Consider the following 27,583-nt stretch of genomic DNA (forward strand, 5'->3'; position numbering starts at 1 on the left):
TGGAGTTCTAATACTCAAAAACACCAAAGTTTGGGTTCATTTGTGTCTCTACAAAACCCTTATATTAAATTAGCATCTATGTACATCCTGTGTTTTTTAGGTTAACTACTTCTGCCATTAGCAGTTTGTTTGGTAGTCAGGAATGAATTTGTGCCGTCATCTTGGAACCCATGGCGACAATGCCTTGTTGGTTATAACTCTGAATGGGTCATTTGAAATTCCCCTCACAATCTTTCATCTTTTCATTGGATTCAAGCTTATACCTCAAATTTCCTATTTTTAGTCACTAACTTTCAGATTTTTTTTTTTAATTACCCAAATTCCCAGCATTGAATGGGCTTTGGATTCTACAGTGCCTAGAACAGGAATGGAATTTAGCTGTGTGTTTATATATTTTTTTAATGAGAGCAGGTAATTAGAACAGAATGTAGAAGCCATTGTGTGTGTATGTGTTTGTGTGTGTGTTGTAAAATCAAAGAAAGAACTATCCTATGTTGGTTCATAGTATAATAAAATTTAAAACATCAGCTGTCCCATGACATTGAGATCAACCTTTCCACTTACTCCCTAATGTCATCGCAATTTAGCCACAGATTTGGAGCTTAAGACTCGGAATTAGGCCCTAGTTTTTTGTTTGTTTGTTTTTTCTTGTATTTAGGATAGGTCTATTTAACACTGGCTTCAAATATTGGTGTTTCAGTCTGTTGCAACCCAATCAAAACACCCACCACTCCACAACCGCCAAACATTCCAACCCTGAAGCAAGCACACACATGAATTAGATAATAGGGATGTGTATTAGTTACCTGTGGCTGCCATAACAAGATACCACAAACTGGATGGATTAAAACATCAGAAATTCATTCTCTCATAGTTCTGGAGACCAGAATTCTGAAATCAAGGTGTCAGCAGGATTGGTTCCTTCCTGAGGGCTTAGAGCAAGAATCTGTTACACGACCCTCCATCAGCTTCCAGTGCTTACTGGCAATCCTTGGCCTCCCTTGGCTTGTGGCTGCCTAACTCCAGTCCCAGCCTTCATTGTCATGTGGCATTCTCACTGTGTGTCTCTGTGTCTGCCTGTCCAAATTGCCTTCTTTTCTAAGGATACCAGTCATACTGAATTTAGGACCCACCCTCATGCAGCATGAGCTCATCTAAATAACATCTTCAAAGATCCTATTTCTAAATAAGGTCACATTCACAGGTTCTGGGTGGATATGAATTTTGGGAGGACACCATTCAACCCAGTATAGGATATGTTTGGCCATGCAGTTACCACATAAAGAAGTAAATCCACACTACAGTACAGTCGTGCTGTAGGATTGCACTGCAGTACTGTGCTATAATCACACAGGAGTATTGATTGAATTCTTTTTGTTCACTAGTGGACAAGCTGCCATTATTAGATACATAACCCTTATAACTCCAGAGACATAAGTGGTTCAGTCTTGCAGGAGTATCACATGCGAGAATCACAACTTAACACTCAAAATAATTAAACGGGAATTTTTTTGAATATTAGGATTCTACATGAGGAAAGTTCAGGATTCTATGTGAGTGATCAGAACATACGAGGAAAGAAGCATCCTGTATATACTGTAAGGGGGGAAGCCCCAAGAAGTGACACCTGTTTGGTGTCAAAATAGACCTTCTTGCCAGGCACGATGGCTCGCGCCTGTAATCCCAGCACTTTGGGAGGCCGGGGCGGGCAGATCATGAATGAGGTCAGGAGATCGAGATCATCCTGGCTAACACGGTGAAACCCCGTCTCTACTAAAAGTACACACACACAAAAAAAAAACATAGAACACTTTCCTGTTTTATAGAGTGTGGTGTGTGTGTGTTGGTTTTGTTTTTTTGTAGTCTGATGACCAGTGCTTTAGATCATAGCTGACTGTACTTGTGGGCTGATGCCAGGCCAGCCAGTGGGCTGTTATCCTACCCAGCCATGGTGCACGTCTGACTGCACATTATCACCCTTCCACCCGACTTCCAGGGCCTTCCTCCCTCAAACCAAGCAGGTGTCACTTCTTGGGGCTTTCCCCCTTACAGTATATACAGGATGCTTCTTTCCTCGTGTAGTCTGATCACTCACATAGAATCCTGGACTTTACTCATGTAGAATCCTGATACTCAACTCCATAAGATCACCACAGATGTTCCTCCATGGGGACTTCTGGGGCTGACCTGACCAGGTGACCAGGAGGCATAAAGGCTGAATTCTGACCCCACCTCTGATATCTTATTTTTTAGGCACCTCCAGTTTTCCCTCTCTGTGCCAGGAGGAAGATGCATTCTGGGGCACATGTTGCTGCCTTTTGCATATATATGTGAGCCCTGATAAGATACTTTTCCTCTTCCTATTGATGGGTTTTTGTTTTTGAAAATAGGCCTTCTTGCTGGGCACGATGGCTCACGTCTGTAATCCCAGCACTTTGCGAGGACGAGGCGGGCAGATCACGAGATCAGGAGATCGAGACCATCCTGGCTAACACAATGAAACCCCATCTCTACTAAAAATACAAAAATAATTAGCCAGACGTGGTGGCGGGCTCCTGTAGTCCCAGCTACTTGGGCAGCTAAGGCAGGAGAATGGCATGAACCTGGGAGGTGGAGTTTGCAGTGAGCGGAGATCGCGCCACTGCACTCCAGCCTGGGCGACAGAGCAAGACTCCGTCTCAAAAAAAAACAAAAAAAAGAAAATGGGCCTTCTTGGCTTCTGGTGGTTTATAACAAATACCCAGTGAGTCATCACTAAATATCAGCTCTTTACTAACACTGTGGACTGTAACAAGGTAATTTAAAACCAGGGTCCAGAGGCCTAGGGGATTGGATAAGTAAACTGAGGTAGGTGAAATGTCATGGAATTCTATATGGCAGTTAGAAAGCAGTTATCTAGATGGACATTATAGCAACAAAGACAGTATAAAAAGCAAAGGGAAAAGCCAGTAACATTTATGTAAATTACATATCTGTATCACATTAGTGTAGGTGCTTGTTGGGACAGGCAGGGACTGATGGTGGTGGAACCTGGCATAAAGGCAAAAATAAAATAAGACAAGACAGGAGAGGCGGATCTTGTACAACAAAATTGCCGCAGGCTAAAGAGTCTGATTAATTCACCTTTCTGCTCCTGAGGTTAAAAAAAAAAAAAAAAAAAAAAAAAAATTCTTGAGAAACTTAAATACAGCGTTTAGGATAGCCAAAAAAAAAAATCACAAAAGCAATTGATTAAGCATCAAAGAACAGGGCGTAGACACTAAGATTAAGGATGAGAGTTAGAAGCAGGAGCTGGCAGCACAGGAAACAGAGGAGCAGTGATGGGGCCATTAAGTGACTAGGTCTTGAAGAAGACCCGCCCCCCCCCCCACCCACGATGAGAGGGGGCTGCCAGCATCACTTGGCAATATCTATTGAGTGTCTCTTGGTCAGGTACTAACTGAGACAGGGCTCCTGCCCCTTGAAAATTACAGCAGGCCAGGCACAGTGGCTTATGCCTGTAATCCCAGCATTTTGGGAGGCCAAGGTGGGAGGATCACTTGAGCCCAGGAGTTTCAGACCAGCCTAGGCAATAAAGTGAGTCCCTGTCTCTACAAAAAATAAAAAATTAACTGGGCATGATGGTGCACACCTGTAGTCTCAGCTACTCAGGAGGCTAAGGTGGGAGAATTGCTTGAGCCTGGGAGGTTGAGGCTGCAGTGAGCCATGATCATGGCACTGCAAGCCAGCCTGGGCGACAGAGCGAGACCCTGTCTCAAAAAAAAAAAAAAAAAAAAAAAAAAGACTGCGAAAACTGGAATCTGAGTAATGGGAGAACAATTTCTTTTTTTTAGAGGAGGGGATTGGGAAGCAACTACTTTGGGATGAGAAAGATATCAGGTTTCTCTTCTAGATAAATTGGGCTATAATGAGACCCACTGGCAAAATTAGCCTCCTGGAATTCCTTCTAAAGGGCAGACATAGTCCTTCCCTGCTCGTGGCAAGTGGATAGCTCAGCCTAAAGAGGGGAGCGTGGCCCAAGATGGCCACAGTTGCAGGGCTGGTTCTGTCCATGGGCTGGCAGAGGTATGGTAGGTATGTGAGAACTGTTTGTGGCATGAATGAACTTTGGGTATCACACGCTACCCATCTTCCTATTCAGCTGCCAGTGTAGGCTCCTAAAACCAGATCTCAGTTGTCATATCCTGATCAAAAATCTTTTAGGCATCCCAGTGCCCACAATCAGCCCTCACAGTCTGCCCGATGTCTTCCGTCCAAATTCATCTCCAAGGGCTCCCATCTATACACACTCCCAGCACCCCACAACTTCCCTTCTCCATCCTTCTAAGGTCATGCCCCCTCCTGCCTCTGCCTTTGTCCATGCCATTCTTCAAGGCCCCCAGTGCCCTTTCCTCATCCTCTGTCTGGTGACCCACTCCTCTCCTTACAAATCTCTGCTCAAATGCCACCCCCTCTCTGAGAGCCTCTGCATCTTGTGGACATTTTACCAGCCTCTCTGGTCACGTTGTATTAGCATGTGTCTGACTGCTCCATGGACTCAGCTCCCGAAGTCACGGGCTGTACCTTTACAGCCCCCAGTACTTTTTTGATCAGTTTATTTTCTTCTTATACCATAGGTGGGATCAATTTCATACAACATTATTTGAGGCTTAACCACACATAAACTTTCTTTAAAGTTAAACCACACAAACGTTCTTTAAAGTCAGTAAGTATTCAAAGGAAATTTGGAGTCAGAATAAATCAAGCCTAATATTTTAAAGAATGAGAATTAGATATACTTTGCTATAATTTAGCAATGAAATAAGAACAAAGCCTTGGCATTTCCCTTCATTCAAACCCCTTACAGCCTGTGATTAGAGTGCCAAAGAGAAAGCTAGCCTTCTTTCTCTGATCCTCTCTGATTTTCAGTCCAAATGTATTACCTCATATTTTAGAAACTCACACAGGTTTGAGTCCATCCAAACTCAAAATACCAAAGTGAATCTGACTGAAGAAAAATTACTGTGTGATATCTGCGTATATTTGTTTAACCGAAACCATAATTTGAACATTACATCAAACTAGACTTGGTCTACCTAAGAAGAAATGTTTGCTTTTCTTTTAACAGAATTTTAATACATTACCGCATGTGTTTGCCATTTTGGTCAGAAGGAAAGGAGGACATTTTGGAGATTAGAATTTTTAAACAGGAATATCCAGATGGAAGCAGGACTCCTTGGTAGTCTATGGGTACCTTCTCAGAACAGTGTTTTAAACTCATAAAATAAAATACGGAAGAGTACAAAGGAAACCAATTCTCTTGAAATACAACTATCAAAATATATATTTTTTGAGACTAGGTCTCACTCCGTCTCCCAGGCTGGAGTATGGTAGCACGATCTCAGCTCACTGCAGCCTCAACCCCTGGGCTCAAGCAATCCTCCCACCTCAGCCTCCTGAGTAGATGGGACTACAGGTGTGTACCACTACACTTGGCTATTTTGTTAATTCTTTGTAGAGATGGGGTTTCTCCATGTTGCCCAGGCTGGTCTCAAACTCCTGCTCTCAAACCATCTGCCTGCTTCGGCCTCCCAAAGTGCTGGTATTACAAGCATGAGCCACTGCATTCGGCCATCAAAATACTCTTTAAAAAACAAATTTGCTATATAATAACGTGGCTTTTTTTTTCTTTTTCTTTTTCTTTTTTTTTTTTTTTTTTTTGAAACAGGGTCCCACTCTGTTTGAGACAGGGTCCTACTCTCAGGCTGGAGTGCAGTGGTGCAATTACAGCTCACTGCAGCTTCAACCTCCTGGGCTCAAGGAACCCTCTCGCCTCAGCCTCCCAAGTAGCTGGGACCACAGGTGTGTACCACCACACCTGGCTAATTGTTCTACTTTAGATGAGACAAGGTCTCCCTGTGTTGCCCAGGCTGGTCTTAAACTCCTGGGCTTAAAGGATCCACCCATCTAGGCCTCCCAAAGTGCTGTGATTACAGGCATGAGCCACTGTGCCCAGCCATGTGCTTCTTTAACATTAAAATAGGAGACCTCCTAGAGGATCTAATAATTATCATAATTTCAAAATAGTTGTGAGTTCTTTTTTTTTTTTTTTGAGACGGAGTCTGGCTCTCTCGCCCAGGCTGGAGTGCAGTGGCCGGATCGCAGCTCACTGCAAGCTCCGCCTCCCAGGTTCACGCCATTCTCCTGCCTCAGCCTCCCGAATAGCTGGGACTACAGGCGCCCACCACCTCGCCCAGCTAGTTTTTTGTATTTTTTTAGTAGAGACGGGGTTTCACCGTGTTAGCCAGGATGGTCTCGATCTCCTGACCTCGTGATCCACCCGTCTCGGCCTCCCAAAGTGCTGGGATTACAGGCTTGAGCCACCACGCCCGGCCGTGAGTTCTTAAATATTTCAAAATATCAGTAACTTCTGTAATGTCCCATGAATATCTATGTGATTTCTGTCGGTGATAGAGTCACAGTCCTGCATACTATTATGGTTGTTACCTACATTCATAATAAAACTAAATGCTAAATTTCAGTTGGAGGTTAGTGAAAAGAAAGATGAAATTCACAGAACCTTCCAAGGCAGTATAAGAAGAGTTGTATTTCATTTTCAGGGTATCCACATTAGCTCACACATTCTAAGACCCATTTGGGTTCATGCCCATGTGTGGAATTCCGTGGAAGCTCATATTTTAGACCAGAAATGGCAAAGAAGCCAGGCTTCCGACCTCCAGCTGGCATTGTACTGGTGGCCAGTGATGTCTGACCACTTCAATATTGTTTGTTCGGCTACTTAGTGTGGTTTCCAAGAACTGCTGAAACATTATAAAATTTGGGATTTGTTGCTAGGAGAAACTTTTTTTTTTTTTTTTAAGCTAACCTATCTCCCAGCCAGAAACTAGAAAGAACTTCACCTTCATTTCTCAAAGGAGGAAACAGACATCTAGATCATAGTCACGTGTCTGCTGTGAGGAAACCAGCTTCTTTATTTTGGTTGTAGGAACAATGCCCATCACAATGGGCATTAAGATTATAGGATTATGACCAGGCATAGTGGCTCACACCTGTAATCCCAGCACTTTGGGATGCCAAGGCAGGCGGATCACTAGAGGTCAGGAGTTTGAGACTAGCCTGGCCAACATGGTGAAACCCCATTTCTACTAAAAAATACAAAAACAAAGACTGGGTGCAGTGGCTTACCCCTGTGCCTGTAATCCCAGCACTTTGGGAGGCCGAGGCAGGCAGCTCACAAGGTCAAGAGATCGAGATCATCCTGGCCAACATGGTAAAACCCTGTTTCTACTAAAACTACAAAAATTAGCTGGGCGTGGTGGCGCCTATAGTCCAGCTACTCGGGAGGGTGAGACAGGAGAATCGCTTGAACCTAAGAGGTGGAGGTTGCAGTGAGCCAAGATTGTGCCACTGCACTCCAGCCTGGCGACAGAGCAAGATTCTGTCTTAAGAAACAAACAAACAAAAAATTAGCTGGGTGTGGTGGCACACGCCTGTAATCCCAGCTACTCAAGGGGCTGAGGCAGGAGAATCGTTTAAACCCAGGAGACAGAGGCTGCAGTGAGCTGAAATCGTGCCACTGCACTCCAACCTGAGTAACAGAGTGAGACCCTGTCTCAAAAAAAAACCTAAATCATAAAAGATTATGGGATTAAAGTATATGATAATCAGGGCTTGCATATATAAGCTCTTGTTACCTGAATCTTGGAGAATGGCATTGTTGGTGCTCACAGTTTAAGCTAAAAATATTTGCCCAGCACCAAAACTGGAATAAGGGGCCAGGCATGATGGCTCACACCTGTAATCCCAGCACTTGGGGAGGCCAAGGCAGGAGGATTCCTTGAGCCCAGGAGTTCGAGGTTACAGTGAGCTATAATGGTGCCACTGCACTCCAGCCTGGGTGACAGACTGAGACCCTGTCTCAAAAAAAAAAAAAAAAAAAAAAGGAATAAAACCCAAATGTCAAATGAAAGTGAAAGTATCTTTATATTGACATAGCTATGAGGTTGCCCTTCAAAAAGGCTTTGTTAAAGCTTGACCTTCAGTGAACACAGCCTCTAGCAAAAGCCCAGAGCCACCTGCACCCTTTTGTGAGGTTGTTCTGGATGCCATTCCTAGCCCTGGAACTGCTTGCAGGCATATAAATTGTAGCCACAGCTGTTTTTGATATGCAAGGCCAGATGGGGGCTAGTTTTTGAGCTGTTTCAGAAGCCAATTCATGGACCTATGGAATCAGGACCACATTTGCTAATAATCTGTTGTGGCATTTTTAAAAGTATTTGCTATTATATGATTCAAGATTAACCCAAACCTTTAGAGGGAATGGGTGAGTAAAAGTAATAGATGGTAAAAAATATTCAAGGTCCCAATTTTTAATCTCATAGGGAGGTCCTTGCAGATTCCTCCTGTGCAGTCTTTCAAATGGTTCTTTAATGGACTTTTTAGTTACCAGATGATAACCTCTTCTACGATATTCCCATTAAAAGCAATAAAATCATAGCCAGAACCTACCTCAATTCTGCATTTTTGATACTGTGAATGGGATTGTAAGAAGAAGCTATAAAAAAGAGAAAATACCTTTCACAGGTATTTCTGCTTGTACCATGTCCATCATATTGATTCAAAATATTTAAACTTTAAAGAAGGTAATACATGCATATGGTAAAACAAATTGTAAATGGCAATAAAAAGATATCAAATGAGAAATAAATGTCTCGCTTCTCATCTCCCATCCCAACATAAAGCCCAGTTCCTGTCCTAAATGTTAATAGTTTTATGACTATCCTTCTCTAAACATTTGATGTATATATCTTACGTCTATTCTTTTATTTAAAAGTGTGCACCAACAGGATTGTACCTAACACACTGTTCTGAATTTTTGTTTCTTTCACAAATGTATCATGGAATTCTTTCCATACCCACACACACCAACCTACCTCATTCTTTTTCGAGTCACTTGGTGTTCCATTGTGTGGATAGCCGGTGTTACAACCATCTTAAGCAATGTTCTATGGATGGACATTTATGTGAGTTTTTTTTTTCTCTATTTTAAAAAAATCGGCAAATATCCTTGTTACAAACATTTTTGTATACTTACAGAAGTCTATCTCTCAAGTAGTTTCCTAGAAGTAGAGTTTTTGGGTCAGGGTGTATGGGCATTTAAAGTTTTAGCCGTGTAATCAAATTGCCCTCCAACATGGTTGAGTCTGTTTATATTCCCACCAGCAATGCCATGGGTATTTGCTTGCTTACCCTCCTGGCAATACTTGCAATATTAAATGTTTGCTAATTTGGATGGTCAGGATGATCCCACTGTGCCTTTGATTTTCATTTCTTGAATTATAAGTAAGGCAGAGCATCTTTTCATTTGCTTATGGAGTACTTGTACTTGGTTTTCTGTGAATTGCCTATTTATTATTCTTTGCTTTTCTTTTGTGCTCTTTGCCCTTGTCTGCTGTAAACATTCAGTTCCTACTAAGTGACAACCACTATGCTAGACTCTCAAACTGTAATGGTGATGAAATCTTTTGGAGCTGGCAGTGTAATGGGAGACAAACATTGATCAAATAATTATCTCAGTAAGTGTATGGACAAACTGAATTAAATGCCTTGAAGGAAAGGTTCTTGCAGCTCTTAGACCATGGCAGGGAAGACAAGGGCCTGGACTGGGGGTGGGAGAAGACTGCCCTGGAGAAATGGACATCTAAAGAATGAATAGGGCCAGGCGCAGTAGCTTACACCTGTAATCCCAGCACTTTGGCAGGCCAAGGCAGGAGGATCGCTTGAGCTTAGGAATTCAATACCCAGCCTGGGCAACATGGTGAAACTCCCATCTCTACAAAACATACAAAAATTAACCGACTGTGGTGGTGTGCACCTGTGGGAAGCTGAGGCGGGAGCATTGCTTGAGCCTGAGAGGAGGAGGTTGCAGTGAACAGTAAGCCATGATCGTGCCACTGCACTCCAACCTGGAGACAGGAGTGAAACCTTGTCTTAAAAAAAAAAAAAAAAAAAAAGAGAGAAGAAGAAGAATGAATGAATGAATAGGACTTGGAGTTGAGGGAGGAGCATTTCTGGAAGAAGGGACAGCACTGTGGAGGGAAGATGATGTTGTAGGTGGGCTAAAAGAAGGCCCAGGAGCAGAGCACAGAGAGAAGAACAGTGATGCAAGATGAAGCTGGGCTGCAGCATCTGAGGGAGGAGGCCTCTATGGTGGGATATATATATATATATTTTGAGACGGAGTCTTGCTCTGTCGGCCAGGTTGGAGTGCAGTGACTTGATCTCGGCTCACTGCACGCTCCGCCTCCCAGGTTCATTCTCCTGCCTCAGCCTCCCAAATAGCTGGGACTACAGGCGCCCACCACCATGCCCGGCTAATTTTTTGTATTTTTAGTAGAGACAGAGTTTCACCATATTAGCCAGGACGGTCTCGATCTCCTGACCTTGTGATCCGCCCGCCTCGGCCTCCCAAAGTGCTGGGATTTTGAGCCATCGTTGGTGATCTAATCTATATTCTGAAAATATTGTTCTAGCTGAACAGAAGAGAAACAGGAAGATCAATTAGAAGATATTTTATTAGTCCAGATGAGATCTCATGGTGGCCTGACCCTGGATCATGGCAGTGGACATGAAGAGAGGCGGAGGTGGTTAAATAAGATTTGATAATGGGTTAGATTTCAGGGGATAGGAAGAGAGGAGGTATCTAGGATGATTCCTGGGTTTGTGATTACATGGATGGTGGTACCATTTACTGAGATAAGAAACACTGAGGCTGGGGTTGGCTGGGTTCAGCCTTAGACAAGACGTCTGACTGAAGCTGGCAAGGAGGTAATTACATATGAAATTCTAAGGGCAGAGGCAAAGTTTGGCCTGTCGACATAAATTTGTGAGTCATTCACATACGGTAGTTGAAATCATGGTCCTAGGAAACTGCTCATTAAAGGAATACAGTGCCTGAAGCAGGTCTACTCATTCCTTAAGAAATTCTGATATTTAATAGCCAGGTAGAGAAAGATGAGACAGAAAAGAAAACAGAAATGAGCAGCCTGAGAGCAGGAGGAAAGCAAGGGGAGTGTGGTGTCCCAGAAGCCAGGGGGAGAGTTTCAGACAGGATGGAATAGTGCCAAGTGCTGCCAAGACATCTGAAAAGAAGAGGCCGGGGAAACACCCATTGGATTTAGCAACGTGGGGGTCTTGGTGACACTAATTTTAAATTTCCTCAGTGGAATGATAGGGGCAGGAGCCAGATTGAAGATGGTTAAGGAATTAGTGGGAAGTGAGAAAATGGTAGACATTTGTATGGACCACTGTTTTTTTGTTTTTTTGGTTTTTTTTTTGAGACGGAGTTTTGCTCTGTCACCCAGGCTGGAGTGCAATGGTGCGATCTTGGCTCACCACTACCTCCATCTCCCAGGTTCAAGCAGTTCTCCTGCCTCAGCCTCCTGAGTAGCTGGGATTATAGGCGTGTGCCACCATGCCCGGCTAATTTTGTACTTTTAGTAGAGACGGGATTTCTCCATTTTGGTTAGGCTGGTCTCAAACCCCCGACCTCAGGTGATCTGCCCGCCTCAGCCTCCCGAACTGCTGGGATTGCAAGCATGAGCCACTGTGCTCAGCCAGACCACTTTTGAAGAAGTGTGGCTCTTCATAAAGACTAGCCCCAAATCTATTCTTCCTCATTTTCTACCCTTGACCCTTTTTTGCCACTCAATAAGCTGAATTGATCTTGTAACTCAGTAGTGAAAGGTCTGCAGCTTTGCCCTCCCTGCATCCATGGCACCAGCCAGCCCAGCGTGGAGTCTGCAGGGGGAGCCCAGCTGGAGTTTGGGCCACTCCAGCCCCTCTGTACAGTTTCTGATTCTGCAGGCCAGAGCTCTGGGAAGGCCCATTATAGGAACACTGCTGAAAAAATGAGTTTAAGAAAAAGTTCTTATATTTCAGTGGTACCTACTGAAAAGCTGAAGGATACATATTTGCAATGTGACACAAGGGAAGCCATGAGCTGATCCTTGTTGAAGCTGAACAATGGGTACATGGGGGTTTATTATATTGTTCACACTACTTTTGCATATGTATACAATTTTCCATAACAAATTATAAAAAGTTAAATTTAGCAATTCTGTAAACCGAAGGTGCAAAGAGCCAGTGACCATCACAGGTCCACTATGTACGTAGCACTTAAAACAGGACCTTCGGCTGGGCACGGTGGCTCAAACCTGTAATCCCAGCACTTTGGGAGGCTGCGGCGGGCAGATCATCTGAGGTCAGGAGTTCAAAACCAGCCTGACCAACATGGTGAAATCCCGTCTCTACTAAAATATAAAAATTAGCAGAGCGTGGTGGCAGGTGCCTGTAATCTTAGCTACTCGGGAGGCTGAGGCAGGAGAATCGCTTGAACCCGGGAGGCAGAGGTTGCAGTGAGCCGAGATCGCACCATTGCACTCCAGCCTGGGCAATAAGAGCGAAACTCCATCTCAAAAAACAAAGGACCTTCTCTAAACCAGTCCTCCATTGACTTGTGGGTTTCCAGGTGCCAAGGGTAGCTGAAGAAGTTCTATTTCCAGATACCTCCCTTTCTTCTCCTGTTAACTCCAACACCTTGTTCCTTGCCTCCTTCTCCTTTCATACCCCCTTCCTAAGTACAGACTCGAAATCACAGGTCTGACCCCAATGGGCCTCATGAACTTGAACCAGTTCCCTCCCATCTCTGAGCCACTCTGAAAAATGGGGATTATAACATCTGCTCTGCAATGTTGTGATGGTTACATGTGACAGTGCATGTGGGGGATCTAACACTGCCCACGGCCTCAGATGCTCAGGAAGGCAGGAAGGCCACAGAAATGAATGAAGCTGACCAGGTAAGGAGAAAATCATGTGACCCTCTTGCCTTTAGCTTTGCCACTTGTACTAGAGAGAATTATAAGAAAAATTCTGGGCCAGGTACAGTGACTAACACCTGTAATCCCAGCACTTTGGGAGGCTGAGGCAGGCGGATCGCTTGAGCTCAGGAGTTTGAGACCAGCCTGGGCAACATGGCAAAACCCCATCTCTTAAAAAAAAAAAATTTTATATATATATATATATATATATATATCACATCTCTTAAAAAAAAATATATATATATATATATATAAACACACACACACACACACACACACACACACAGATTAGCCAGGTGTGGTGCGTGCCTGTAGTCCCAGCTACTCAGAAGGCTGAAGCAGGAGGATTCCTTGAGCCCAGGAGGTTGAGGCTGCACTGAGCCAGGATGACACCACTGCACTCCAGCCTGGGTGATAGAGCAAGACCTTGTCTCAAAAAAAAGGTGGGGTCGGGGGGGAGAAAAAATTGGATAAGAAAAAGAACAATGCAAGTATGATAAATGATATAAATCATCCATGTTCACAAATAAAGGAGTAATAAACTGAGACTTAGCCTCAGTGTTGTGGGGCAACAGGGAGGGGTGGGGACGGGGGCAAATCAGAGCATATAGGGCCCATCAGAGAGGAGCAGCCATCCTGGGCTCCAGCCAATTACTGTGACGAGGGAGTGTGAAGCCAATGTTAACATGTCTTCCTGGTTTATAAGAGAAGCCAGAACTCTAAATTTTTTATGTGAAATATTTCAATTCTTAAATTTGGGCTCAGTTATTTTTTTTAATAACACCAGAGAAGCCAAACTAAACCCATCTATGGGCCAAAATCAGCTCGTGGGCTGCCAATGTGCAACCTCTCACCTAGATAATGGTATATAATATAAATCCGTTTCCCTTCCCCCCTTTTTCTCTTCCTCCTCTTTCTCCTTTCCCTCCCAGCTTCCACATCCTTTTCACCTAACCAGCCCCCACCCCGCATTTCTATACTAAGTCCAAGTGATAGAAGGGATTAGAGTGGGTTGAAGAAGTGATGAAGCCCAAGGCGATGTCATCTAGATGCCTAATGGTGCCCCAGGGCCTGGATCACTGCCTGGCACAAGAACCTTGATGAATGAAGAAGCCAGAAACTGGGGGAGTCCGTTCTGTTTCTTGTGCACACCCTGGGCTTACCCGAAGAACTGTCTCATTTTTCTCAACAGCCTTGCGAAGTCGTTCTGGACGCTCCATCATCAATGGGAACTGGGCAATTGATCGACCAGGAAAATACGAGGGCGGAGGGACCATGTTCACCTACAAGCGTCCAAATGAGATTTCGAGCACTGCTGGAGAGTCCTTTTTGGCCGAAGGTCCCACCAATGAGATCTTGGATGTCTACGTGAGTTTGGATGTTTCTGGACTGTTCTTTGGATTTTGAATCTTGTCACTTCAAAGGAACATACTCTGAACAAATAAGCAACAAATCATTGCCCATACTCTGTAAAAACCCTTTGAGCAGAGCCTGTTGGAGGCACCCCTTGAATGCTTGGCATTTATCTTTGCCTTTACTTCTGAATGGGCCTAGCTCATAGAAACCTCCAACTCCACCAGATGCTTATTACCTTCGGAGTTTATTGACCCAGTAAAACCAACTTTACTTGTTGAACCAAATCAGAGGCAAAACATGCCCTTTATTTCATGAGCATTGGATCTCCTCCAGGCACTTTCCTTATAATGCTAATTTGGCATGTTTTCTTTTTATGGCAAAAGAAAGCAAGAGCCTAAAGGAAGGCAGGACTGCTCCCAGCTCCCAGCCCTGTTCAAACTCTGAGAGCACATGAAGAAAGGAGAGCTCCAGAGCCCTCCAGATGAAACAATAAAGCTCAGAGTCACAGTAGAGAGGTTCACTAGAAGCTCCCTGCTTCATAGAAGATAAAACCTTAATTTATTTTATGTGAAACTGAAATATTAAATTGCTCAAGAGTTTTAAATGGTCTTTACGTTTAAGGAAACCACTAGAATCCAGTCTTCTTAAAAGATCAGGAAATAAAGGGTGATAAGAAATAAAAGCTTGAAATAACATTTGGATAAAAAGAATGAGATCACCCATGAGTATACATATTCTTTCTGTCCTCAAAGCTAAGCTGATTAACATATTTGCTGTGTCAGAATTTTAGACATATTATTAATTGCATTGTCATTACTTCTCCACCTACACAGGGTTCTATGTCCTTTCCTCTTGGGCCTAGTGGATTCGAAATTACAAAGGAAGTCTTGTTGTAGATTTTGGATTTTTTTTTTTAGACTGTCCAGTTGGTTGGTTGACTCTGAATCCATTTCAAATGGCATCAGAGGTAAAAATTCAGGTTGTTAAAAGCCTGCCGTGGGTGGTCTAGGAATGGAAGCCAACAGCAGTTTCATAAACGGGACAAGGTTTTGCACTGGCAGAATGCTCAGGCAGAAGAGGCACCGGAGAGGGAGGGAGGATTTCCAGCTGCAGACCGAGAGGAAGATTGTGTGAAAAGGGAGTACGGGGATGAGGGATATACAGCAGGAACCTGAGGTCACACAACTGTGTCCCTCGGGGATTCAGTGCCCACCGCCATGTTTCTGCAACGCCGATGGTTTGATATTGGTTCCTGGGTAGGAGAATCCCGGGGGTTCTCAGGTCTGCCTTCCTGTGGGTGATTTCTAAAATGAAGACCCATTTCGTCAGTAGGGAGTGGGTAAGAGGAAGTGGGTAAGGGAGTGGTAAACGGGAAGAACAGACACAGGACCCACTATGCAGGAGAGACTCAGAGATGCTTCTAGCTGGAAACGATCTTTGAGAGTGACAAGAGTCTAACCTCTTCCTTTCCCCAGGAGGAAATCAAAAACTGCGGGGCAAAGGGGCTTGCTCTAGGTTACACAGCTGGTCAGCAGGAGAGCTGCTTTATAAAGCGGCGGAGACGGAGACATCAGACCTGACCGTGTCTCCTTGCACAGCTCATATTTACACCGTGGGTTCTCATTCGGCTGCTCGGTTTAGCCCACCACCCTGCTTCCCATCAGGAAAGCCATGGGCAGCAAGGACTGCCCTCAAAATCCGATAATGAGGGACGTTTTCTGTTGGGCCATGCTCATTTAATACGTTTTCAGCCCAGTTAATGTTCAGCTGCTGACTTCCACAGCCCTATGTAGATTCCTGCTTGCTGTCCTATTTTTGTCATCATTCCTAAGAGGATATGACGCAGCAAGATTTGGGTCCCTTCTACCTGCTTTCCTGACCCCATTTCTTTGTGTTTCTGGGGCTTTCCGTGAATGAGAGGGAGAGACCTGGGGGCCGGCCTCACCAGCCAGGTCGAGAACTTTGAAGGAACCTGAAGGATCCCGGGATGACTCTGTCCAGAAGGTCTGCTGCTTGTTTGCATGACTTTATCGCGCCACCTAGTGTTAAAACAGGTCTCCTGCAATGTACACATATTTATCTGTGTTGGACGTTTTGAGAGCACTGAGCAAAATCTAAGGACAGAAAGGTTCTGCTACCATTGCTTCGTCTTCTCCTTTGGAGTTTAGAAAATCTTGACTCTTAGCTTGCTTTTCTTCTGATTTGCTCAGCCTAAGTTCTTCATTCTTCAAAAGTAAATGACAAAAAGCCATCTGGAAATAACTTCGTTTAATCTGCCACAGGTTCACTGATGTTACTAGATGCGTTACTAGAGTGAACCAATCCAGTCATTTATCAGTAGTTCTGCAAATGCCATTGAAACCCAAGCCAGCAGGAGAAGGGGTGTGAGTACGTGCCAAGTGCAGTAACACTGATTTTTGTGTCAGCAGATGATACACCAGCAGCCAAACCCAGGCGTGCACTACGAGTACGTGATCATGGGGACCAACGCCATCAGCCCCCAGGTGCCACCCCACAGGAGACCAGGTAGAATCCCTTGTCTCGTGGCCAGGGACTCTGGTCATTTCCTTGTAAAGCCTTCTCTCTCTCTCAATTCTTGTGCATCCAACACAGAGAAAATCCAGGGACGCATATTTCAAAGCCAAGGGGCCTTGACAGTGGAGCAGGCTTCACCATTTGTCTGAGCCTTGAAACTGTTTCATTTACTCGATTCAAAAATGGCATGAGCATCCTGGGTCTGCCCTGCCAGTTCAACATTTGAAATGCTTTATGCTAGTTTCCAGGCCGGGCAAGGGGGCTCATGCCTGTAATCCTAGCACTTTAGGATCTAGCAGATGGACCGCTTGGGCCCGGGGGTTCGAGACCAGCCTGGTTTTGTAGAAACCCCTGTCTCTACAAAAAAAAAAAAAAACAGAAATGAGCCAGACATTGTGTGTGTGCCTACAATCCCAGCTACTCAGGAGGCTGAGGTGGGAGAATCATCTGAGCCCAAGGAGGTTGGGGCTGCCGTGAGCTGTGATCGCACCACTGCCCTCCAGCCTGGACGACAGAGTGAGACCCTATCTCAAAATTAAGGAAAAACAATTCACATTTACTCTGTTAAAGTTCTGGAGGTTAGAAGTGTGAAGTGGGTTTCACTTGGACAAAATGAAAGTGTCATCAGGGCCACTCTCTCCGGAGGCTCTTAGGAGAGAACCCACTTCCTTGCCTTTTCCAACTTCTAGGAGCCACCTGCCTTCCTTGGTTCCTGGCCCCTTCCTCCACCTTCAAAGCCATCAGGGCGGCACTTTCAGATCTCTCTCTGACCCTGACCTCATCACATCTCCTCTCTGACTCTCATCTTCCTCTCTCTTTCCTTTATAAGGACCCTTGAGATTATACTGGGCCCACCCAAGTAATCCAGGATAATCTCTCCTTCTCAAAATCTATAATTTAGTCTCACCTGCAAAGTCCCTTTTTGCTATGTAAGGTAGCATGTTCACAGATTGCAGGGATTAGGATGTGGACATCTTTAGGGGGCCATAATCTGTCTACTGTATGCCTTTTCTCTTGGTTCCCCTTTTGTTTCTGTTAATAATACTTTAACCTATAAGACAAGAATAATGAGTTCACACCTAACAATCCATGTTGAGTCTTCCTGGTGGGCTCTGCTTATGGACAGAGCAGGCAGCTTTCTCTCAGCTGGCACTGGGCATGGGACTGCTCTCTGTGTCTGCAGACATTTCTCTACCAGAGGATGATGGAGCCCACCACCCAAATGCAGACAGTCTTTTCCGTCCTTAAAATAGGAAGGTCTGTGGAAGTATTCATGGTAATTATACCTCACACACACTGAGTCTTTGCTGTGTGCAAGGGCTTAGAAACTGCTGTGCTGAGCACTTTGCATAGATTAGTTCTTTGAATTCTCATGACAGAGGGAGGTACTTGGAGGGAAGTACTATTATTAGCCTTATTTTAAGAGTGAGGAAATGGAAGCTTAGGAAGAATAAGTTAATAACTGTCCTGGTCCCACACCTGGGCAGTGACCTGAGGAGGGCCCGTGTGACCATACTTTGTGCTTGTTATATGGCTGAGAGGTTACTTGGTCCAATCCATATCCTAGAAGAAAATAAAGGTACAGATGCCAAACCTGCAACATCCCTTCTCTGAACTTTGGATGGGATAACCAGGTTATCTGATTGCTACAGAGGGAGGACAACAGCCGGTGCATCCCCAGCACATGGGGTGGGTGTGTTGTCCAGACTCCAAGTCAGCAAACTCTGCGCAACAGAGAATTTTTGTGTCATGTCCAGAAGCAATCCACAGTTTGAGAAACCAAATTTGGATAAGATTTCTGGGGTCTGGTTTGCTGGTTTACAGGGATAAGATTGCTGGTTGACAGGGATAATCGGACAGACTATTTGAGATCTATCAGGATGATGATGATTTCTGTCAGGCCTGATGGGTCTCAGCTCATGAATAGCATGGGGGTTCTGGGATCAGCTCCCTGGGACAGGGCAGGTCTGCAGGGGTCGCCTGTAAAAAGTTGGTAAGCAGGGGCATTGTGACCAGGCTTCCTCTTCCATGTCACTGGAGTCCGGAGGCAGAGTTGGAATCTAGCTCTGTACCTTCTTGCTGTGTACCCTCAGGTGAGTCAGCAACCTCTCTGAACACACACCCAGTCTGCAAAATAGAAGAAAAACCCTACAAGGTGGTTTTTGGCACGGGAGAGGACATGGTAAGAGATTGAATAAATTCGTTGTCCATCCTAGCGTAGAGCCCAGAACAAGGCACTGAAAAGACTTTTTAAATTTTTTTGTCCAACAACATCTTGGATGGTTCTCATTTATATCAACATACCTGGTCCTGATTTTGTTGGTCATATTTGCACGTCATACTTTAAACCATGAAGCATAATAGCCAACTAAGTAAGAAAGCCCTGGCAAAAAGCTGAGAGGCCCGGTGCGGTGGATCATGCCTGTGATCCCAGCACTTTGGGAAGCCGAGGTGGGCAGATTGCTTGAGCCCAGGAGTTCGAGACCAGCCTGGACAATATGGCGAAACCCCATCTCTGCTAAAAGTACAAAAAGTAGCTGGATGTAGTGGCACTCGCCTATAATCCCAGGTACTCAAGAGACTGAGACACGAGAATCACATGAACCTGGGAGACACAGGGTGCAGTGAGCCTTCTGCACTCCAGCCTGGGTGACAGAGTGAGACTCTGTCTCAAAAAAAAAAAAAAAAAAAAATGCTGAGAAAGCCCTAATTACTGTCATTGTTGTTGTTGTTGTTATTGTTGTTGTTGCTGAAATGGGGTCTTGCGATGTTGCCCAGGCTGGTCTTGAACTCCTGGGCTCAAGTAATCCTCGCACCTCAGCCTCCCAAAATGTTGGGATTACAGGCATGAGCCACCTCACCCAGCTGCCTTGTAGTTGTTGTCGTTGTTGTTTTTTGAGATGGAATCTCACAGCCTGTCGCCCAGGCTGGAGTACAGTGGCTCGATCTCGGCTCACTACAAGCTCTGCCTCCTGGGTTCACGCCATTCTCCTGCCTCAGCCTCCCAAGTAGCTGGGACTACAGGCACCCGCCACCACGCCCGGCTATTTTGTATTTTTAGTAGAGATGGGGTTTCACTGTGTTATCCAGGACGGTCTTGATCTCCTGACTTCGTGATCCACCCACCTCGGCCTCCCAAAGTGCTGGGATTACAGGTGTGAGCCACCGCACCCGACCACCCCCTTGTAGTTTTAACTGTGATCTACAGTAACCCTAGAATTTGCCTTCTTATTTTGTATTAAAATGATACATACTTGAACAATATTCCGTCAAAATAGAAATATATACAGTCAAAAGCAACTGCCACATAATTGCCAAAACTTGGAAGCCACCAAGAAGTCCTTCAATAGGTGGATAGATTAAAACTAATAGAATATTATTTAGGGCCACAAATAAATGAGCCATCATCACGTCACAAAGAGACATGGAGAAACCTTCCATGCATATTACTAAATGAAAGAGGCCTATCTGAAAAGACTACCTATTGTTTGATTCCAACTATATGACATTCTAGAAAAGTTAAAACTATGGAGACAGCAAAAAGATCAGTGGTTGCCAGGGGCTGGGAGGATAGAGGGATGGACAGGTGGAACACAGAGGATTTCAGAGCAATGAATCTACTCTGTGTAATACTACACTGGCTGATGCCTGTCACTGTGCACTTGTCCAGACCCACAGAGTGTGCACCCCCAGGTGTGAACCCTCGTATGGACTGTGAACTCTAAACGATAATGACGTGTCCGTGTAGGGTCATCAGTTACACATGTACCACTCTTATGTGGGATGATGGTAGTTAGGGACCCTGTGCCTGTGTGGTGGGAGGAGGTGTATGGGAACTCTGTTCTTTCTACTCACTTTTGCTGTGAACCTAAAACTGTTCTAAAAAAATAGTCTATTAAAAAAAAAAAATCAATAGCTCCCAACCCTGTGCCCTTCCCAGAGGGAGTCTAACCCTTTGGTGGGATTTTGCCTAGCCCTTTTCTATGCATACACAAACATGTTTCCAGTCATTTGAATCATCATCTACAATCTCAGAAGTGCAAGGAACATTTCATATTATTATTTTCCATTAGTCAATTTAAATCTGACCTCAACTTCACCCTTCTTTGAAACCAGTAGATAATTCAATCGCAGTCTGCTTGGGGATTACACACACACACACACACACACACACACACACACACACACACATTCTCACCCCAGATATAAGGAAAGATCTAGAGTCTTAGACAAGCCAAAGCATTGGCTAGACCCCCCCGGTGGTCTGTCCATACTAATTCTGCTGAGGTGCCACCAGGAACAGCCTCATGGGGCCTTCAGGTTAGGGCTCTGCTCCTTCCAACCTGCATGGGGGGCACAGGAAGCTGGTGAGGCTGGCAGCCAGGTCCCCTCTCCCACTGCAGGTGTGGCTTCCTCCTGGGACACTGGACATTGTCTGGTACACCTGAGGATCCATGTCACTCAGGAAACCCAAGACTCCAGACTCCTATCTCTCCTCTACCTTGAAAACCTCTCTCTCTCTTTTTTTTCTCTCTCTCGCTCACTAACTCTCTGTCTCTGTCTCTCTTGCTGTCTGTCTCTCTCTTTGTCTATCCCTCTCTGACTCTCTGTCTCTCTCCTTTGCTCTCTCTTTCTCACTCTGTCTCACACACTCTGTCTGTTTCTCTGTCTCTTGCTCTCTGTCTCTCTCTGTTTCTTGCTCTCTGTCTCTGTCTCTCTGTTTCTTGCTCTCTGTCTCTGTCTCTCTCTTGTTCTCTGCCTCTGTATCTGTTTCCCTTGCTCTCTGTCTCTCTCATTGTCTGTCTCTCTTGCTGTCTCTCTCACTTTCTGTCTCTATCTCTCTCTGTCTCTCTTGCTCTCTGTCTCTCTCGCTTTCTGTCTCTGTCCCTCTCTGTCTCTCTTCCTCTCTGTCTCTGTCTCTGTGGCTCTCTTGCTCTCTGTCTCTTATCTCTCTGTCTCTCTCACACTCTGTCTCTCTCTCTCTCTCTGTCTCTTGCTCTCTGTCTCTGTCTCTTGCTGTCTGTCTCTGTCTCTCTCTTGCTCTCTCTCTGTCTCTCTCTTGCTGTCTGTCTCTGTCTCTCTCATACTCTGTCTCTGTCCCTGTCTTGCTCTCTGTCTCTGTCTCTCCTGCTCTCTGTCTCTGTCCCTGTCCTGCTCTCTGTCTCTGTCTCTCTCTTGCTCTCTGTCTCTGTTTCTCTCTGGTTTTCTGTCTCTCTCTGGTTTTGTGTCTCGCTGTCTGTCTCTGTCTCACACTCTGTCTCTGTCTCTCTTGCTCTCTGTCTCTGTCTTACTCTGTTTCTCTGTCTCTTGCTCTCTGTCTCTCTCTCTCTCTCTCTCTTTCTCTCTCTCAAAATGTGCCCTTCTCCTCTCACTGGGCTGGCCCCTCAAGGACATCCACTGTACTCTTAATGAAAGCCTAGGCTTGCACTCCTGGAAGGGAAAGCTGTTGACCTCTAGCAGCTTTTGTTTTCTGTCCTGCACAAAAACAAAGCAGTAACATCTAAGGACTTGGCTACTCTTTCAAACTAGAGGAGGAGGTGGAGGAATAAAGATAGAAAATCAAATACAAATTAGTATCTCAAAAAAGTGACCTGCCACACCTTTGTGTATGTGTGTGTGTTATGCTTTTTTCTTTCACCAAACAATATTCAGTCATTTCTTCATGTCAGAATGTATATTTGCTGCATTCTTTTCAAAAATCACATAGTGTTCCATTTTGTACTTGTAGCATAACGTAGTTTAACCAGTACCACTGGTGAACATTTGTGTCTGTTCTACTGTTGTGCTATTTCAAATAATACCTCAGTAACCATACTTGTATATTCAGATTTATGTAAAAGAAAATATTTGCGGAACAAATGTGCTAGAAACTGAATTGTTAGGTCAAAGGGTATGTGCATTTAAAATTTGGATAGATAATGCCAGATTTCCCTCCAAAACCATGCGTCTATTTGCAGGCTCATCCATAGTGACTGGAAGTGTATTTTCCTGCACCTTCAACAGGAGTTAAGGGATTTAAGGGTTTCCAAACTTTCCAGTCTTTGGTGTTGGATAAATAGAGGTGGTGGTGGTGTTCTTTTCATATGTATTTATGGAGTTATGAGTAAAGTTGAGGATTTTTGCATGGGTTTTAGCTGTTTCTGTTTCTTTTTATGTGAACTCTCTGTGGCTCACAACTACTATTCCTACTGCAACGTTCGTCTTTGTCTTATTGATTTTCAAAAGTGCTTTGCATGTGAGGGAAAGCACTAGTGGGTGTCCGCTTATTTTAAACAGATGTGCTTATGTGCTGTGACTTAGAAATGATCTCATGCTACACAGCGTCTAATGTCGAAGCAGTTTCCTCTTTACAACCCAGGGTCTAAACTGATCCTGATTCTGTGTGTGCACGCTCACCTCTCCTAGGGGACCCCTTCAATGGCCAGTTGGTGACAGAAGGCAGGAGCCAGGAGGAGGGAGAAGAGAAAGGGAGGAACGAGGAGAAGGAAGACTTGCGTGGGGAGGCCCCTGAGATGTTCACCTCAGAATCGGCACAGACCTTCCCAGTCAGGCATCCGGACAGATTTTCTCCCCGTCGACCAGACAACTTGGTGCCACCAGCACCGCAGCTCCCACGGCGCAGCCGGGATCACAACTGGAAGCAGCTTGGGACGACAGAATGCTCCACGACCTGTGGGAAAGGTGAGCCTGCGTGGAGGACGTGTGGATCCCTGCAGAACCCTAAGCAAGGAATGTGTGGGTGGCCCAGGGCAGTGGTCCCTGGCTTTTTTGGCACCAGGGACTGGTTTTGTGGAAGACAATTTTCCGTGGATGGTGGTGGGGTGGGGGGAATGGTTTCAGGATGAAACTGCCCTATCGCAGATCATCAGGCGTTGCAGTCTCATAAGGAGCGCGCAACCTAGATCCCTTGCCTGCACAGTTCCCAATAGGGTTCACACTCCTATGAGAAGGTAACGCCACCACTGATCTCGCCCACCCACCAGTCACCTCCTGCTGTGCGACCTGGTTCCTAACAGGCCACGGACTGGTACCAACTGGGGACCCTGTCCCAAGGGACATGGCAAACCGTCACCTCTGTGAGCCTGTCTGTGAGATGGCTCACGGGTGTGACAGATTGTGTTGGGCCCCCAAGACCACCCTCAGGCTTACTGATTGGCTCAAAGGACTTACAAGACCCAGAAGAGCTGTTACAATTCATCACAGTCAAAGGGCAGGGATTCGAGTTAATACAGGAAAAGGCGCATTGAAAAAGTCCAGGAGATGCCAGGCGCCAGCTTCCAGGTGTCCCCTCCAGCAGAGTCACACAGGGATGCACTTAATTCTCTCAGAAATGATGTAACTCAGAGACTGGGAACACATGCCAAGTACTGCCAACCAGAGATGCTCATCCGAGCTTTGGTGTCCTGGGTTTTTACTGGAGTCTCTCATCTAGGTACACAGCTCCCACATGAGCGACACTAGCTACTCTCCCTTTACCACCCCAGAAGCCAAACCAATACCACGGGGCCCAACACCTCAGGCATAAAAAAACACTCTTATCAGGTGGCATATTCCAAGGGCTTAGAGGTTCTCTCTCAGGAGCTGGTCAAGGGCCTGTCTTTGGCATGTGTGGGGTTTGAGCAACTCCGGCCTGCTGCGCACATATATTCACTAATAAACAGAATACACTCACATACTTCAAGATCTAAAATTTAATCTCCGAGTCAGGGTTGTGGAAGACTTACACAAATCCCAGCTGAAACTCATTCTCAAATCTCAGGATTTCAGGAAAAAAAGAATAAAATAAAACATACTCTGGGGGCTTGGCATGTTAGTTAGCTGGCTTTTACACTGACCAACACTCACAACTCCCATACTATCCCAGTAAAATCCCAACCCTGTATTCATCCATTATTCTAACCTGATCAGCTAGGACCACCAAGGACAAACCTGAAGCCCAACAAAGTCAGCTTTATTGACCCCTCACAACAAGGGAGTCCACACACCAGAGGAAGCATGGGGTGTCTCTCCAAACAAAAGAAAACATAGAGTTGAAGGATTTGGGAGAAGGATACAGTTTAGGTGAAATTTAAATAAAGCAGGGTTGTGATAGGCTGAAAGCAAAACATGGCAGTGTTACAGGGGTCACATCAGGATGATGAAGTGGACCCAGGGTCCCGTTTCCTTGAAAACTCTGAAGTTAAGATAGATGTGGAATGTGGTATCCAGAAACCCTTTATCTGACATTTTCCATACCAGGTTGATTTCCAGGTTGGAATCAGTGCTGCTTCTGTTTCAAGCTGACTTGTTGCAAAGATACACCTATGAACTGTGTAGTTATAATTTCCTTCATATATATGATAATGGCCTCCTGTTTGTAGTAAAGTCCTGTTTGATCCCCTGAAACAGCTGTTCTTTGAGGGGAGGTTGCTAAAGAAACAGGAAGGCTGTATCCCCCAGGAATCTCCGCAAACTGGGGAACTGTGTGATATCCCAGAGCATTGGTTTGGGGTGGGGTTTTTTCTTTTCTTTTCTTTTCTTTTTTCTTTTATTTTCCTTTTCCTTTCTTTTCTCTTGGTACTTGTATCTAAGAGTACAAAGTCTGGAACGTCTCACAAAATTAGCACACTGAAAAATCTCTCATGACAACTTCTAAAGTTTTTATCTTTTTCATAAGAGCATTGACTTAGTGGCTTTTGAGACTAGAATTTAGGTCTTTGGTTCTTCTTGGGGGCTGGAGCTTTTCCTGCCTGGAACCTCTGCGATTCCATAATGATTTGGTAACTGGAGTGTTGATTTATAGAGGTTTTATTGTGCAAATTTTATTATGCTCATACTTAATAAATGTGCAAAGAATTTGGACTGTAGATTCATTGGACCAACTTCTTTTATATACTTTGTGAGGAAAAATTAAATGCCTATAAAATATGCCTTGACAGAGGCAGAAAGCTAGAAATATTTCTGCATTAAGGCCAAAACCATTTTGGTGAGACTCCATGATATTATAGAGGTAAGCACTATATAACGTAAATGATATAGGAACCCAAGATAAAAATGTATTATTATTGAAATATTCTACCTTTAGGTAATGGTGTGATGCCCATCAAAGGACCCAGATACACTCAGAACTAGGTGAAAACAGGGAAAGTCATGAAAAGGATAAAAATTGTCATTGTGTGGTTTTCTACCAACGGTGTCATGTGGAGAAGATTCTCTGTCACCCTGTCCAGAGCCCATAAGGCCTTGCGTTGTAAGCAGCATGAGATGAGGGCAAACGCATGTGCTGGTTCAGATGCTCCCACGATCTCTCTAATGGAGCAAACTCATAACCAAACATTCCAGTTTTTGTCCCCACAATCCATCCCCAGCTGTGTGATCCACATTGAGGTATGGAGTTGAAATTTAAATAAATTAAAGTTTTGATAGGCTGAAAGCAAAACATAACTGTTACTACCTCACTATATGCTAGTATCCCTCCCTTACGACACTCTGGTATCTGGCCAGCAAAGTCCTGCTCATACTCCAAGCTCTGAGACCGCCTCCTCTGCAAACCTTCCTGATTCTGCAAAGAACAGGTAGGCACTTCATCCTTGGGACCTCACAGCAATTCAGGACACATTTCTGTCCCAGCCCTGCTTGGCTTGGCTGTCTCCATGAATATACACTTTGCAGCCTCTGCACCTGGCATCATAGCGAGCACACAGTAGGCACTCCTGTGTTTTTTGAAAAAACGAATATATCATCACCACATTTCACATGTGGAATATATGAGCTACTAGAAAACACATAAGGGTAGATTTTACATCTTTATTGTATCCTAGATATACAAGTCTGTTATTGCCTTTGCCCCATGTTCTGTCAACATAGCATAAAGCATGTGGATTTACCTGTTAGAAACTGAATAAGTGGCTGGGCATGGTGACTCACACCTATAATCGAAGCATTTTGGGAGGCCAAGGCAGGTGTATCACTTGAGGTCTGGAGTTCAAGACCAGCCAGCCAACATGGCAAAACCCTGTCTTTACCAAAAATACAAAAATTAGCTGGGCATGGTGATGCATATATGTAATCCCAGCTACTCAGGAGGCTGAGGCAGAACAATTGCTTGAACCCAGGAGGTGGAGTTTGCAGTGAGCCAAGATCATGCCACTGCACTCCAGCCTGAGTGACAGAGCAAGGCTCCGTCCCAAAAAAAAATAAAAAATAAAAAATAAAAAATCTTTTTCTCTAGATTTCCATATGATTTTGTTTAATCTTCTGTCCTTTGCATTGCAGAAACACACACACAGATTCACAAGAGTGTGAGGTATTGGACTGAGCATGCACAAGACCCATTTTCGATATTTAGCCCATATACACCCATGTGTGCATGTACACACACACACAGACACACACACACTCAGCATCTGCCACTCAGAAGGTCTGAGGCAACATGTCTATCTGTTCTTTACCCAGTAAATGACACCAGTTCTCAGGCCCAAGAGATACTGAAGCAGTGCCTTGGAAATAAAGCAAACCTAGGGATGTATTGTTTCCCATCTCTCCCTTCTCTGGCAATCCTAGTTCCTTTTTCTTTCATGTGACAAGTGGCATTGCCCCATGGAGGCCTCTCCTTTGCTCTCTCCCAGGCGGTGATGGCACCAGACATGCAGGGTAGGTGAGGCAATGCAGAGGCACAGATATGGAGCTCATCTAATGGTCATCAGCAGTCATGGCAAGTGACCAGGAAATCCCAAGCCTCCCAGCAATGTCCAAGTCACTTATGCACAGAATAAGTCCTTTCCCCTTGTGATCCCATTGTGTATTTTCACACATACCCTCATTCAAACCCTTCT

At 44.8% G+C, this 27,583-nt stretch overlaps 1 protein-coding gene across 3 annotated transcripts in view; it reads left to right on the forward strand.

Moving 5' to 3' along the window:
* Positions 1-27,583, forward strand: part of THSD4 (thrombospondin type 1 domain containing 4) — a 687,670-nt gene that overhangs the window by 619,613 nt on the left and 40,474 nt on the right. For all 3 annotated transcript variants that reach the window (XM_045395681.2, XM_073996160.1, XM_015453017.3), the window contains 3 exons: positions 14,071-14,246; positions 16,664-16,760; positions 23,175-23,450. In XM_045395681.2, the coding sequence (XP_045251616.2) occupies positions 14,071-14,246; positions 16,664-16,760; positions 23,175-23,450 (549 nt within the window). The remainder of the gene's footprint in view (positions 1-14,070; positions 14,247-16,663; positions 16,761-23,174; positions 23,451-27,583) is intronic.

The sequence above is a fragment of the Macaca fascicularis genome, chromosome 7 (genome assembly GCF_037993035.2).
Source record: "Macaca fascicularis isolate 582-1 chromosome 7, T2T-MFA8v1.1".
NCBI lineage: Eukaryota > Metazoa > Chordata > Mammalia > Primates > Cercopithecidae > Macaca > Macaca fascicularis.